General features: G+C 35.5%; 1 protein-coding gene across 2 annotated transcripts; it reads left to right on the top strand.

Annotated features, from left to right (window-relative positions):
• Positions 1-4480: 4480 nt before the first annotated feature.
• LOC120334591 (adhesion G-protein coupled receptor G6-like) lies at positions 4481-16044 on the top strand. 2 transcript variants are annotated; one of them, XM_078120517.1, is made up of 19 exons: positions 4481-4650; positions 5061-5223; positions 5544-5676; positions 5940-6037; positions 6607-6782; positions 7073-7198; positions 7355-7485; positions 7678-7845; positions 9010-9201; positions 9938-10171; positions 10333-10431; positions 11139-11291; positions 11591-11700; positions 12187-12384; positions 12838-13019; positions 13548-13714; positions 13993-14163; positions 14426-14531; positions 14915-16044. In XM_078120517.1, exons 1-19 carry the CDS (start codon positions 4569-4571, stop codon positions 14962-14964), a joined length of 2739 nt encoding a protein of 912 aa, XP_077976643.1. In that variant the 5' UTR covers positions 4481-4568; the 3' UTR covers positions 14965-16044. The 2 variants fall into 2 exon arrangements, with proteins under 2 accessions (XP_077976643.1, XP_077976642.1); XM_078120516.1 differs by having other exon boundaries at positions 5529-5676.

The raw sequence follows: 16044 nt of genomic DNA, 5'->3' as shown, positions 1-16044 counted from the left end.
GCGAATTTGTTATCACCATTCCAAAAACCTCAAGATGTGATATAAAATCCTATCGAGTACAATTTAATTGATTACAACGAAAATGCATCGCAATTCTAAAATACCACGACAAAACGTAATTATCATCATTGTCGAGGCACAAGACAAAATTTGTGATTTGGGGAGAATAAACACCGCCGCGAAGGTGTTTACGCTTAAATAATGCGTTACCATGACAAAAACAATGGACGATTTACTAACTGCAATCGCACGCGTTATAAGCGATTTTTTCAGTCTTCTAAAAATTTCAAAAGGGGGCAGGGGGTAATCCCTTGGCTGCGCCATGGCGGCTTTTCTTCACCATTTCGTGGAACGGAAGTGAATTCAAATTCCAAGTAGCTTTCAGATAACTTTTTTGATCACGTCCCACTTGGCACAATTTTTTTCGCGACCCCCAGGAGCTTGAACAACTATAAGCAAAGTTGTGACGTAACAATAGTTCTGTCCCGCATAATGGATCGTCTGCGTTTGGTTTTGTTCCGGTCGGGGGAAGCGTTCTTCTTTGTTTCTCCAAATAATTGTTTCCCGCCCACTCAACTTGTAACGTTCAGCTTCGACACATCAAATCACGATCTGCTTTTCTTTTATTGCGGTACATCGCCAGTAAACCTGGCCTCCCCCACGCAGGAGGGCTGGAACAGTATTTATACAAGTAAATACAAATTATATTCATCCTAAATAAGAAATGAATTGAGCATGTAATGAAAATAACACATGTCAATATAAAAGTAAATGATGCGGCTCATCTAACTAGGCCAGCCCCCCAAAGATATATGAAATAAATGTCGGATGCTTTTCGAGTGGTTCGTGATCTAGCGGATATATAATTAAAGTGTATGACATTTGAATCAACGCCAGTCGCGGCCAACCCACCGAGCAAAAACCACACTGAAAAAATACCGTAAAATAATCTTGCTGCGAAGGGCTGGCCAACTCGGAAATGGGTTCTAAAGATGAAAACGACTGTATAATAAATACCGCTCGCCTTCTACTATCGACCGAATTAAAGTGAAGAAAAGTGTGAAGTGGTCGCAGAAAGAAAAAAATCTAAAGACAATTGATCAAAATTATAATTTGATTACGTATGATAAATCTGAGAATTAATATTGAGATAATGGAGGCGAGCGGAATAAACAAATATATATATGGTGGTCCATGCCTATTGCCGTGAATCTGTGAAGATAAGTGATGGGGAGAGCGATAAAAATACAACTAAACAAATTGAGCCACTGGATCAATTGAGTTATTTCAGTGAGAAAACGGATCAAACTACCTTGGGAACAGCTAGTCAACTGGGTGATATGACCTAACAAATTATAAAAAAATCACTCAAGATCACCAACACACCTCATACACACACTGAGAAAGGAGAAGAAATTAAAGAAAGAGTAAAATGCAGTGTCAGAAAAGAGGGTGAAGTCAGATTAGTCGAAACTTCCAGGAAGTCCGCACTAAGCCCGCCAGAGGCGGGAACCCCGGATGGAGTTCCTGACGCAGTTATGGGAGACTGCCGTAGCGACCCTTCCGGTCACACCCAAAGCACGAAGAGCAGTCTGGTTTCAACGACATAACTGCCGAGAGAACTAACAATAAAAGCGTAGAACCCCACCACTTTGCTAGAGGCAAGAGCAATAGAGCGACCTAACTTCTCATATTTTGTGAGTGTTTCCGACGAGCCGCGTCATCTATGGTGGCCTGGCCGTTGTCGAATGGGCACATCACATCGATTTCCTCGAGAATCGAATCAGTTCCCCATTTGCCGTAAACCGTCTACAAACGGATTGCAGCGGCAAAAAAATTAATCGAGATTTCAAAACCCACGAAATCTGAAATTGAGCGAGAGAGACAGACGTGGAGAGAGAGTGGTTTGAGCGAAAGAGACAGACGTGGAGAGAGAGTGGTTTGACCAAACCGAACGGGGAGTGACAGTCAACTGTCTTCCCCTGAAACACCCGAGTTATCTTCTTGCCGCTCTCGCCCAGGAGATTGTTAGTGGTAAAGTTCCGCTCTGAGGAGACAGCCCAGCAGAGACCGATACGGCAACCCATAGAGCGCAGTTGGCCCTACAGATATCACCATACGGACCGATGCGCCGTCCGTTTGGCTCAGAGGAGTTATCACGATTGAGAAAGTCGATTATCGGGGCCTGTGTCGCCTCCTGGCCTCGATAAAACCTCGCCCAGCCGAGCACGAGCAACCACGCGGACCAGAGATGGGAAGACTCATTGTCCGCGACCATTGTGCCTCTTCACATATTGAAAGTTGCGCCTCCAACTGTTGCCGCGACGGCACACACAGGGCAGAATCGTCTGCGTAGCCCTGGCCCTTGGCGATCACGTCCGGCCCACATCGTAACTGGTAACCGACGTCCGGCAAAGCTTTACCTTATCCACGAAGGCATCGCCAAGTCACCAGTTCACCAAGTGAATCTTCGTCACTGCAGTTCACCAAGTGAATCTTCGATGATCGACCTAACCGTGCTTTTCTGATTTCTCCAAAAAGCCGCCCTCAACTGAAGACTGAACCCTGGCCGACACCCACGTTCGCCGTTCAATTGGTTTGATTTAGCCTGTTTCTGGGCTGAACGTGAATAACGGTTTGGGGGCCGGCGTCCGTCCAATGGGTTTTGTCGGGGCGAACCGGGCGAAGATGGAGAGGAATAAGAAGCATAGAAAGTGACAGTTTTTTTTCTATCTTTTCAAATTTGGAGGTAGAATAAGTTTTTGGGACGGTGTTTTCAGAATGTGAACAAAAAGGAATCATGGGAGTAGATAAAAATGAGGAAGCAGGAAAAATAGGAGGGGAGGGGGGGGGGGGGGGGGGTAGCAGGAGGGCCCGACGACAAACCTAAGATTGGAACAGGCGACAATCGGAGAGTTCGGAGTACATCGGGTGGCAGGCAACCCAGTGGGATTTTTGATTCTTGCATTTTACATAGAACACCTGCCGCACACCGGAACCAGCGAAAGTTTTGCTTGTGGAAGCCAGTGTACGAGTATACAGCGCTCTTAATTCGCTGTACCGGTGTGCTCTCTGACGACACCCAGGCAATAGGCAAAGAAAAGGGGTGTGTTTGTGCAGGTGTCCAAAAGTGGAACGGAAGTTTTAGCCGTGGTAATCGAAATCTCCACAAGAAACTCGCCATCAAGGGAACAGCTTTTCCATTATGTACACGTCTAAAATGTGACTTACCCTGTACTAGAGAATTGAAATCGAGTGAGCAAATGGGACACACGGTCCGTGCACGAGGTATTTTTCCCTTTGCACCGGTTTATATAGCAATATAAATAGGTAACTGGAATGCAATGGTCTGTGCAGTCGAGTTGCCCGCCTCCATATCAGGGTTCTGTTACAGGAATCGCCCCAGCTTTTCTAGGTCCTGTGACGATGATCCATTATTCATGATTCAGTTTCAACGTGAATTGAAATAGCAACTGATCCGAGTTATTACTGTACCACAGTCTACCGTTTCCCGGGCAAAAACGTCCCACTTCTGCTAAGTACGAATAACGCCGACGTTCGCTGAGCACTACATCCGCTGATGTGCGTTCACGAAACCGCCACAAGGTGGACAGTTTTTATTGACGTCATTATTGAAGAGAAAGACGATTTTTTACAACAAGAAAGAAATGACCTCATAGCTCACAGGAAACGAATCCCATAAAGCCCACAGACATTTTTGAAATAAAAAAGTAATGAATTTTTACCAAAAAATACAATCCCTAATCATTGAAAGTCTCAAGCAATTGTTCCAGGGATTAAAAAGAAGGCGATTTTTTCATGACGTTAGGAAGAACTTTTTTTACAACAAGAACAAAAACAACAACATAATAACAAAACAACAAACGGTCCATAGGTCCGTTCCGTGCCCAATAAATATGAGCAGAGGGTAAACGAGACTAACTCCCAGTCCTTCCCTCAATACTTTTGCGCTAGTGGATCCGTATGCGTATACTATAATGCAAGGCTGCTTGCCACAGCAGGGATTATAATATATTAATATATATTGATTTCTATGGATAATCTATCGATCTAGTCGAAGTCGTGGTAAATTTTTTTTATTAATATTTGACTGCTTTGTAAGTATTAAATTTCCATTCAATAACAAAAAGTAGGAAGCATAAAGCTAGCTCACAATTTTTAACATGAAATGCACTGATATAAACTTAGTATATATCGACAAACTGAAAACGCACACACGCTGACGCTGTGGCCAGTCACTCGTGTAATCACACTTCGTGGCAGTGGCCTACAATGAGTCGAGGTCCCATTAAATGAATTTTCATCACTGTACGGCGGACGCTAAACTAACGACAGCAGCTGAAAAAATTGAACGATTGGAGACAACGTATATGCTAGAGATTAATCTTAAATAAAGTTAAGAAAAATAAGAATATGAAAAGAATTGATAACTAATCTTGATTTATTTGCAAACAGGGGTGTGTAACTTATTCAACAATTGAAAGTTTTTCATCAAAGTTTTTTTTTCTGAAATCTGAGCAGCACGATAAACCAGAAAAGTATTGAAAATGTTCTGGTGCATTAAAGAGGTTTTGGTAATTCTCATAGTGAATGCATCGGTAACAGGAGGAAAAAATACAACTATTTCACGTAAGTGCATTTTAATTAGCCAAACGCGATAAAAATGAAGGTAGTAAGCAATATCAATACATAATTCAATTTATATACAAACGCACTTGCCTCTGTTGGAATGAGGCGCTCGATTAATGTTTCATAGCTATAATATTATTTTTAAATTATGAGGCATGGTTTCTCCAAATAGAATGCCTCAAGTATCACTTTATTTAGCGATGTTGTGCCTAATTATTTTCAAAGATAGTTTTGATTTGTATACCATATATGTATGTACTAATGCTACAAAAGCGGCAAAGTTGCGTTATTTTGAGTTGGCAAATAAACGAGTGTACTATTTGGTGATAGGCATATATATGAAGTTGCTTAAAATTAAAATGCATCGTCCTATTCCTTTAACTATTTTAAATACAAAACCTTATTTTCAGCATATTATTGTAATTACGTTGACGTTGTTTTTGTCGTTGATGGATCGGGTTCTATTTTTGGTGAAACATTTGAAACCATACGACAATGGCTAACATTAATGACATCCAGCATCTATGACAAACTTGATTCGAAGGTTCAAATCGGGATATTGCAGTATTCCGGGTTAGGGATTATGATGTTTGTTTGGCGTGAATGATACATGACTGGCTAAAAAGAGAATATTATAAGCAGTATTTGTAACTGGAAGTCCAGTATAGAATATATAATAAATTTTTATATACTGATCGACCACGACAGCATGTTACGTTAAAAAATACAGTACAAATGAAAAAGATTATCACAAAACGTAGCAAAAAGTTTAAAATTAATATATTGAAAAATTCAAACAAGAGAGCAATGCTCCATCTGATGGACACAGAGAACAAATGACTCTTTTCGGATGAAATTACCTTATTTTCTATTTACAGTTACAGTTCTTTCAGGAGAAACGAATTTGAAATTCCATTCAGATTGGGAGATTGCTTATCAAAAAATTGCATGGAAAAAAAAATAATCAATATGACGCAAATACGCCATGGGACGTACACTTACTCCGCGCTCAAACGAATTGTCGAAGTGCGAATTTTTTTGTGCTAACTTACTTTGATATTTTAGACCATCCAAGAGGTGATACGAAACTAGAAAACGTTAATTAAATTATATTGATGTGATATCGTTTATTTCATATGAAACATCATTCGATAATAAGTGACGCAACAAAAATAATAATAAAAAGACAGTGTGACTGAACCTTTGTTTTTGAAAATTATCTTGCTACAATTACGGTATGAATTGTATACATGGGTAGAGTCACATGATTGTCTCCCAATTTTGTTTAGGTCGAATATCCCCATTCTCCTAGAGCAAATTTCTCTTCGAAGAGTCTTGTTTTAATAACAGATGGACATTCAAACGATGGCACATATTTACTGGACTGGTTTGTATAAGATTGCTACGTGCAAAAAGGGAAATGATTCAGTTCTATTAATAAAGACCGATACTAAGTTGAAAAATATAAATGGAATTATAAGCACATCACGTATGAAGTACATGGCGCTGATGAACTTTTTTTGCTACATCGTGAACATTTTTGGGTTCATATTATTTTATGATATTTATTATATCATCGAAGGCCATAGGTGAGAACGCTTTTCAATAGACTCGTACCAGGTTTGGCACAACATTTTCTTATCTACGCATATTGGTAATGATGATATTACACAAGCGAAAGTCACTGGGAGCGATTTCCAACCATAATTTCAGAAGATGTTCACTTTTTACACCGAACATTTATCCACAGTGGATTCCAATTTCTCAAAAACTGTGCTTGGAATGAATTGATGTTCATTGTGTTTTGATTTTATTTTATCCAATGTACTTATTTGATTCCTTAGTTTTTGGCCCCTCAATTTTCGCTTGAAATTTGTAGAGATTATTTTAAACTGAATTGTTTGAATACCAGATCTACTGTACAGATACATCATATTGAATATTTTTTGCCATCAGGTATCACGAATCGGTTGAGCGTAATGTAACGTCATATGCAATTGGAATTGGTCAATATAACTTGACGGAACTGAAAATTATTGCCAATGGCGGCGTTAGTGAAAAAAATGTGTTTACAAATGAAAACATTTTCCTATCTGATATCTCATTGTCGCTGGTAGAAGACTTCTGTGAAGGTAAACCTAGGGGAAGTTTGCGCATGATGATGATCAGAGGTGCATGTTCGGTCATCTTAATATTTATTTGAGTTTTTGTGTTTATGTCATGTTTCATGTAAAAAATATTTTGGCTTGTGCCACAAGATTGCTTGAATAACATTTGGTCAAGAGTTTTCAAGCAATAAAAGATCCGGATTTGCTTTTTCTAGAACAGTTCTAGTCTATAAATATTATTGTACTTCGCCATTACATTTTGTTTTGTGTCTAGTATAACGCCTCAATGCATGATATGTCCTCTAATTTTGTAGAAAATTTCACAGCAAAAGATATCTGTCGTGAATCGAAAGTACGATCAAAGCATACTGATTTCTATATTTTCAAACAAGCGATCGTGAACACATTGGTTCCTTCAAAAGAAACATGCGCAAATCCAGGTAGATTTATTGAAATATTATTTATACTTTATAGTTGATTATATTTGGTTAATTTGCATCCATATTTCACATAAAATAATAAATTTCAACCACCTACTGCAATGCTGGGTGCATCAAAACTAAAGCGTCGGAGTAATCTTTTTGTTCCTATTTTAGACGTCAAGTACACCGCATCGATACGATGTGTGGAGAAAAAGAATTTAGACGGGAGTGTTTATGCATATTTTGATAAAACAACCCTGATGGAAGTACTTTGCAACATTAGTTCCTATGATTTGTTAATTGAGGTAGATATGCAAACGGTATTTTTACAGCATATATGAATGCTATACTAATAATGAATATCATTGTCGTGTAAAATAAAAGTCTGATTTGCATCGTTATGCCTACTACAGACATGGTAAAAAATGGTACGTTTGTGAGGTATTTTAATGCAAAAGCGTTTTTTTTTCACTTCAATGACCGCTTTTTATTTTCAGGTAAAGACTAAACGTGCAAATACTTCGTCTGTTGAACGTTGCATTGCTTCTGCAAATGCCATCTCTCAAAAATTTTCTTCTCAGCGAGGTCATGTCAAAGAAGATGTTACAAATGTAGTTAAAGTGGTTAATGTACTGGGCATTAAAATCAAAAAGTTAGAAATTGAGGTATGAATACTACATTATATATAAAGGACGTTCTAAAATGAACGAAACCCACAAAATTGCTAATAAAATAGGTTGATTCAACTCTATAATTTATATTTTCAGAGCTCACAAAAAAAGCTTTTCTTCTAAATTCAAAGCTATGGGATAAAGTTGAAATACATATAGAGTTGAAATCAACCTATGTAATAGCAATTTTGTGGGTTTATTTATTTTAGGACGCCCTGTATATTTATATATGCCTATGTTAAACGTAATACAGGAAAATATAACACGGGCTAACAGTCCGAGTCAAATCTATTTTCATTTTAATTTAGAAATATATCTTATAGAATATAGATCAATATGAATGGTTACCAATTGATTCGGTTTTATAAAAATGTTCTGTACCTCTTATATACTACTCGCATCCCTTTTACCACATCAACCATTTGTAAATCTTGTACCATTGTAATACTTGTATTAGCACGGACCTGATTTGACCTTTGCGTGCTTAATGCTTATTCAGAGGTCTACGTAACAAAAAGTTACCTAGTACAGTATTACTCATATTTCTGGCGTAGAACGAGAATGGCAGACAATAGGAAAAGCCAGTTTGTATACTTATTTTAAATAAATTAGGAAATATCTATCAAATATAGGAAACGTGAGATAAGTCACACGCGGAAATAAGCAGAACAGTTAGTTTGTTTTAGAATAACCAGGAACAAGGAAATGAACTTTATAAATACGACCTTTTGTAACTAAGCATTTAATCAGAACTGAATCAGACACAATTGATAACGGATTACTTCCAAAATACAGTTTGAGGTAATTCCGAGAATTGGGTCTCAAAGCGTTGTTTGCCAGTTGCTCATGCAGTACTAAAAATGCATATCACACCTTGCAGTCATGCTTATAAAAACTCGTTCATCTTCAAAACTCAAGATTGGCACACATTTTACTAATACACGAAAAAGAATATACTTCTGTGATACAATAATTTCATTACATTCACAAGCTCCTATGATCTGGGGCGAAGTTTACTCTTGCTTCAATGAAAAACAAACTTTTTTGTTTGCTGTATGTGACTAATTGAAGAAAGTTTTCTGGTTAATATTGCCGATTAGAATTATTATTTGTCGGGTATAGGTTATTTCGTGTTTCCACAACAACAATTTTTTCCAGGTCACAGATACTACAATGTATTATCTCATCTGGACAACAGACAACATTATTATTGCCGCGATGAATAGCAACACCACAAATCTGACAGAAAGAGACAAAGTTCTATTTGCAGAATCATTAGAATTTTTTCCGTCTAACGTAATTATGATGCGGGATAAATTGACCATTAGTGGTCAGCGAACTGGATTTGAGGTTTAGTATTATAGGTCTAACAAACGCAAGTTAAATAGATTTATTTTTTTCATTAAATATAAAAATACCAGCAATAAATCTCAGAAATAATAATATTCTTGTCCATTTGTTTTTATAAAAGAATAGAAAAGACAAACAAAAATAAAACGTCTCAGCCTAATAATTCCTGCGTTTCGTCTTAGAAACTGGGCATGTATATTGTCACAAATCTTCACTGGACCGGATGTAGTTACTTAAATTATATGATAGGTCATATATTATTACATTTGTGCCTTTGTTACAACAGCTGTCAGTATGAGTTTAGTACAAATTTACAACAAAAACTAACCACGACTCTAAGATGTTTTTCATTGCATTTTCAATTAGTCATTTACTCTATTCCGCTACTTCGAGAGTATTATTGCTTTTTCATATAAGGATCCTAAAAACGTATACACGAGTAGTATTCCCGTTTGTTGCAGCGTTTTTTATTTCATCATTCAGGCACTTTATCTTGCATTTAATTGGATGAAATGGTAAGTTCATGGCTGTTCACTGGTTTATTCTCACTGTTGCGCTACAGTGGTACAAATTTAGCATTTTATTTCTGTGAAGTTTAATATGTTATAACTTTATGCTAAATATTGGAAGTATTTGCCTTTTTTTTCATTATTTTTCATTTACAAATGAGTAAACCATTGGAATTCCTTGTGTTTAATATTTTTAAGTGTATAAATCAAACGAAAACTTTATACAGGCACGAATGCTAGAGAGTGAATTGCCATCTGCAAATCCAATCGTGTTTTTTGGGCGTATTCATAATTCCACAGTTGACCTCAGATCTGATGGCGCACAACTTGTGAAATCAATTATTCCAGCATCTGCCGTTCCGGTAACTGCGATAAAAAATTCATCAAAAGCAATATTTTATTTTCATAAAAATGGAATTCTGTTTCCGAAACCACATAATCCAACGATCCATGTCGGACAGGTAAGCAATTTGTCAAATATAGGCTTTGATAGTTTATGCTACAGTAAATTACTAAACACAGTTGAAATCTCAGTCACAATTCAATACCGTTGATCTCTCACTTATTTAGTTGTGAAAGATATATCAGTGACAACTTTCATATTTACATATTGAATATTAAGATTGTCAGCACTCAGATATCCAGCACAAAATTAAAAGATTTATCAGATCCTATCAAACATTCATTTCCTCATACAGACAAGGACAGGAAGGATGAAAATGTAAGAATGATAATCTCTAGTACAAGTATTCTGATATAGTAATAATAAAATTACACATAGATGTTGAACAAATTAAGTGATCCTAAAGTGAAGTGTCCTAAAATAGAGCAGAGAGATACAAGAAATTATCCGAAATATGTTCGTCTAAATTTTAGACTCTAAAATGACAAGTATATTTTTTGGCAATTCAATACAAATGTTATTATTAAGTCAAAAATACCTGTCATGTTCTTATTAATGGCTGTATTAATTATTTGTTTAATTTTTCTGGGGTCAAAGGTCAGAGAAACATCTCTTACACACGTTATGGCTGTACTAATTATTCGTCTGCTGCGATGTAAAAACAATTATGATGTTACAAAGCGTACAGTTCATAACCAGGTTTACAAAAAAACTAAACTTTCTATGACATAATTCTATTTCAACAACAGAAACGCAAATGCCGTAAAATATTTAACAACCTGGTGCGTTCCGGGTACAGCTTACCCACTGAACATATCTAACTTACTTATAATCTAATCTACGAAGGTCTAATTGAGTTGTTTCTAAATTAACTTGCGTTGTATAGCAATCTCCCAAGAATGATATCTGATGACAGTCTTGTTTAAGATACCCTTCTATGAGTTACCGAATTCTCAGCCACAGAAAGATATAAATAATACTTTTTGTGCTATTTTTCACTTCTTCGCTTTTAAATTTTTCTACAGGCCTGTAGTCAGACTATTCCATTAGAAAGATGTGCATATTTAAGCATTCCCAATTCGAAGTGGAAATTTGATGGATGCATTACAGATATTGACCAATCAAATAATTTGACAATATGTTCCTGCAATCACACAACTAATTTTGCGATTTTGGTGGTGAATAGTTTTATTTTCGATTTCTGAAAATTCTTATCTATTTTTTAAATTAGAATTTTAAAGACTATATTCAATCTTAAACCTTTCTATGTTCTAATGATTCTATAACACTTCACGTTCTCTTTTCTATGTGTTCTTTTTGGATATGAGGTTGAGATTTTACTTAATATTTATCCCACAAATATCTTCATTTCCAAATTAACTTTTCGGGATTTTTTATGCAAATTGTAGGTATTTTATAACACAAAATAAGAACTAATTCTGAAAAGTAAAATGCGATCCATTGTTTTTGTTTACAGCAAACCTATTGCGTAAAAAGAAATTTTGCATTGGATGTTATTGGAAAAATTGGGTGCATCAGCTCAATTATCGGATTGTCTCTACTTCTGACTATCTATATTTCTTCCAGGTATTTTCACGATCATACGAAAATATCCTCCAAGTTATTTCAATGCTAATTTGTATTTGGTTTAAATGCTTTTAATATTCGTTTTTAAATATTTATTTCATTTTTTTATTGAATGTTGTGTGAAAACACAAAATTCTGCACTAAGAATGAATCATAATTCAACAGGTCTTGGCATTTAATAGAAAGAAGAGCAAAAATGTAGAAAGGACATACTTAGATGAAGCTCAGGGAGAAAATGCTTTGTTATGTAGATGACTTGTAAATTTTAACTTAGACTTTATGCTTCATCAGAATCTGAATTTTGATTGACTCGGTGGGAATAAATGAACAAAAAGAAAAGATTAAAAACAATCCTAGAAGCTGTATGTCTGATTTGTATCAACTATCATCTGTTTTTCAGATAACCTTTTTCTTTTTTCAATTTTTCGGTATTCAAAAACTTCATTCATATGATTTGTTATCTCACTGATCTCCTTTTTACCATAGGACACTACGAACAAATGACTTGAACCAAATTCACATTCATCTGAGTGTTTGCTTGTTACTAGCCTATATTACATTCATTGGTGGAGTTGAGAGATCAAATGATAACTACATTGCATGTGCAGCAGTTGGATTTATTTTACAATTATCGTTGCTATGTGCATGGGGATGGATGCTTGTAGAATTCATTACAATATACAGGTATGGAATTTTAATTTACATTTCTAGATTTAAGTTTTTGTATGTAAAGGCATCAATAAAACCGATTGGTGCTAATAGTAATACATTTATAACAGCTTGACAAAACATTTTAAAATATACGTGCAGCAATTTTGAGTATTTTAGGAAAAAATAACAATGGGATGTGTTAAAATGTAGAATAAAGTTGAATGAATAGCAAATGTATAACTGTGAATTCACTGATGTTAAGCATTCAAAAAGACTCTGTCGTAACTTTCATGGTAATGCAGTTCGAATTTTATATTCACTGTTCGATTGTTTTATATGCCACGTGATGATTGATTGTGACGTTGTGGCAAAATGATATTTTTGTAGTACTATCGAACTTCACTATAAAGGTAATCATCGATTAACATATTTGCTATGAATATTTCTCTAATATCATCTTTATTTTGAAATAACATGTTGTTTTAGAAAACTGGTCACCGTCGTCATGTCAATCGGGGAAAAATATGTGTTGAAATGTGCAATCTTAGTTTATTCAATATCAACAAGTATTTCTGGAGTAACTATAATTGTTGCACACACAACTATATCCGAAGATTCCGTGCAAAATTTGAACTGGAAAATTCGTCATAATACTGAAAGTGAAGATTGTAAGACAATGCAGAAACTAAAAGTTTCATATTATTTTACACATTTTGTAAACATAATTTTTTTGATAGTTGCAGTCTAAGATTTTGAGCATGAGATTTAAGATGTTAAGCATTTTTAAGGGCTTCAGGTAATTCCCTAACGGATGTATCGATTTTTATAATGATAGTTAGTGACTTACACCCAAAATTCTAACAGCAGGCATTTCATCAAAGCAGTTTAAACTTCAAGTAAAGCCTTGACTGACTGCGTCACTTGCATAATATGCTAATAAAATATCCAGTCAAATTTGAATCACACCAGTACTACATTCTTACATTAGGAGATGCGTAGATAAATTTCTAGATAAGTTTCTATACAAAATATCAGCAAGTAGATTGATTGAGGTGCGTGGAAATCTTTACGAAATATGACATATCTCTTCAAATGTTTGTTTACAAACTATTTTATTTCAAAGAACACAACTCATTACTAATTAAGATTTTACTTTCCCGTAAAAACATATTAAGTTCATTTTCTTCTATTTTCAGATTCGCATGTTCGTTCTCTCGACTCTCATTATATCAGCGATAGACTATGTTGGCTTCATTCGTATTCACTCTATTTTGGATTTCTTGTTCCAGCTGGAATTGTTTTATGTATTAATGTTTTAGGATTCTTTCTGTTACTGAGAAAAATCTGCCGCCATCCGCCTGATGTAAGTACAGAGCGATCAAAACGATCATGAAAAATGGACACATTTGATTTGACCATACTTACAATATTATTACACCATATTATGATGCATTTAGACGGCTCAAACTGTCTCAATGCACAACTGCCACAAGATTAAAAAAAATATATTAATTATAATAAAACACAATGTTGGTGTAGCATATACCTAAAAGTAAAATAAATTCCCTTTTTTTAACTGCCAGAAAAAAAAGATTATTTTTGCAGCATCAATGCTTACACGTATATATCATTTATTTATAGCTTGGGCAGAGATCCGTAAATTTACAACTAAAAGATCATGTTTTTCGAGTTGCAACACTTTCTGCTGTTCTTGGCTTGACATGGGCTTTTGCTATACCTTTAACAACGACCGATAATCAACATGTGAACTTAGTGTTCGATTGGCTGTTTTCATTGTTCAATGCATTCCAGGTACGAAAATGTTTTGTTTATGCAAATCAATGAATAACTTTCCGGTATTTAATATTTGAGAGTATTGTTAGTATAGATAGAAGTATACTTATTGAGCTTGGATTGACATTTCAATACTTCCTCTTTTAAATCATTAAATATTGAATTCAGTTTGTAGGCAATCATTTGAAATTCCATTGAGCAAAGTAGCACCTATTCAGCGGTTTACATATATATAAGAAATACAGCTCAATGTTAGAAATGCAAGAAATTCATTTTTCAGGGAACTTTCATCTTCTTTATATTCTGCGTATGGAGGAAGGAAGTTCGTGATGTATGGTTGAGAGGCATAGGGAACAGGATCCGTTCATCATTGAGCCATAATAAAGGTGAAGATAGTATATTTTCAAAATGATAAAAAAAAAATATATTTTCAAGCCTCTTCAGTCAAACTACGCACAAAATATAGACGAACAATGAAAAGTATTTCAAACTTTCGTAAGTTATGATTTATAAAACACGAATCAAGTCTACGATATATGATTGGCTGAAAAAAAATCTTTACAACCAGGTTCCATGTTTGGATCTAAGAATAACGTTTTTTGATCTGACACACCTGTAAATAAAACATCATTACCAACAATGTCGCTCTTGCTATGGAAAAGTTTCCACACAGGGGTGGAAATACAAACATACACCTAAAAGCTTTGTTAACAATTTCATTTGGCAACAAATGAAACTTTCAAATTAACGGTTGAATATTTATTTTCAGTAAAATCTGGAGGAAGATCCCCATTTCAAACAGGAACAACAACTATGTAGCAAAAACGTTTTCCACATATTTCTTTTTGCTTTTATTATTTTTTGGCAACTTTATACTTTAAATCTTTGGTTTATATTCGCAATAATGCCGATTGAATATTACATATCTTCTGTGAATTTTATTCTGTTTTAAAAACAAGAGAGCTATGCTCAAATATATGGACACGGCTGGCAAAACAAAATATCTTACCATCAATTCCTCCGAAAAACATATGCAATATGGTAAGGTATCTCAGCAGCACAATGTCCGGTCACTTTGTTATCGCTTGCACTCATTCAAATCAAAACACATATAATTCAATATCACTATTGAAATTTTAAGTGAATCCTATCCCTTCCGACGAAGACAAAATAGTCCAATAATCGCAGCGGAATGGCGGGCCCATCATGAGATAGCCTCTGTGGCGAGTTGCTTACTACTCTGCGGGCCTATCAGGGTTACAGTACACGGACTGCCCTAACCTTTCCAGGTCCCGTGACGATGATCCTTCCCTCATGATTTGGCTTCAATGTGAATTTGAATACCAACTGATCCGAATCACACCACGTCACCAAGGTACCCATCGTATCCATGAATAACTGTAGCTTGTCCCGGTCCTGTGAAGATGATCCATTCTTTCTTATGTAGAACAAAACAAAATATTTTACCATCAATTTACACCGTATCCTGACCAAAGCTGAACAGTGAAGCAGATACGGGACGGTACCGTAGCGTAACTTAGCAGTAATGGTGCCCGAACTGCCCTAACTTTACCAGTTCCTCTCTTGTGCCAGCGTGAATTGAAATTGCGATATTATCCAACTAACAACTGAAGTATTAATTGATTTAAAGTACTTTATCATTCACAGTAATTTACCGTATTGTTGGCGTCCCTCGCGGGTGTCGAGAAACTTCGGACCTCATCGTAGCAAGATTTTGCAAAAATAAAAGTTCACGACCGCCGTCACGCTTGGCGGATTAAATTTATTTTGATGACGTCATCAAAAAAATCTCTTAGAGCTCACAAAATATTTTGTGTTTGTAATAAGAAAAAGTAATAGCCTTCTAGCAAAAAAATCAACCTTGACCACTGAAAATTT

This window comes from Styela clava, chromosome 15, assembly GCF_964204865.1.
Source record: "Styela clava chromosome 15, kaStyClav1.hap1.2, whole genome shotgun sequence".
In the NCBI taxonomy this organism is placed as follows: domain Eukaryota; kingdom Metazoa; phylum Chordata; class Ascidiacea; order Stolidobranchia; family Styelidae; genus Styela; species Styela clava.
The sequence above is the reverse complement of the archived record's forward strand: the minus strand, read 5'-3'. Positions and strand labels throughout refer to the sequence as shown.

Coding starts and splice junctions, on each gene's coding strand:
- LOC120334591 (XM_078120516.1), top strand. CDS start 4,569: ATGTTCTGGTGCATTAAAGAGGTTTTGGTAATTCTCATAGTGAATGCA. Junction 4,651..5,060: donor AAAAAATACAACTATTTCAC/GTAAGTGCATTT, acceptor CCTTATTTTCAG/CATATTATTGTAATTACGTT. Junction 13,020..13,547: donor TAATACTGAAAGTGAAGATT/GTAAGACAATGC, acceptor TTCTATTTTCAG/ATTCGCATGTTCGTTCTCTC.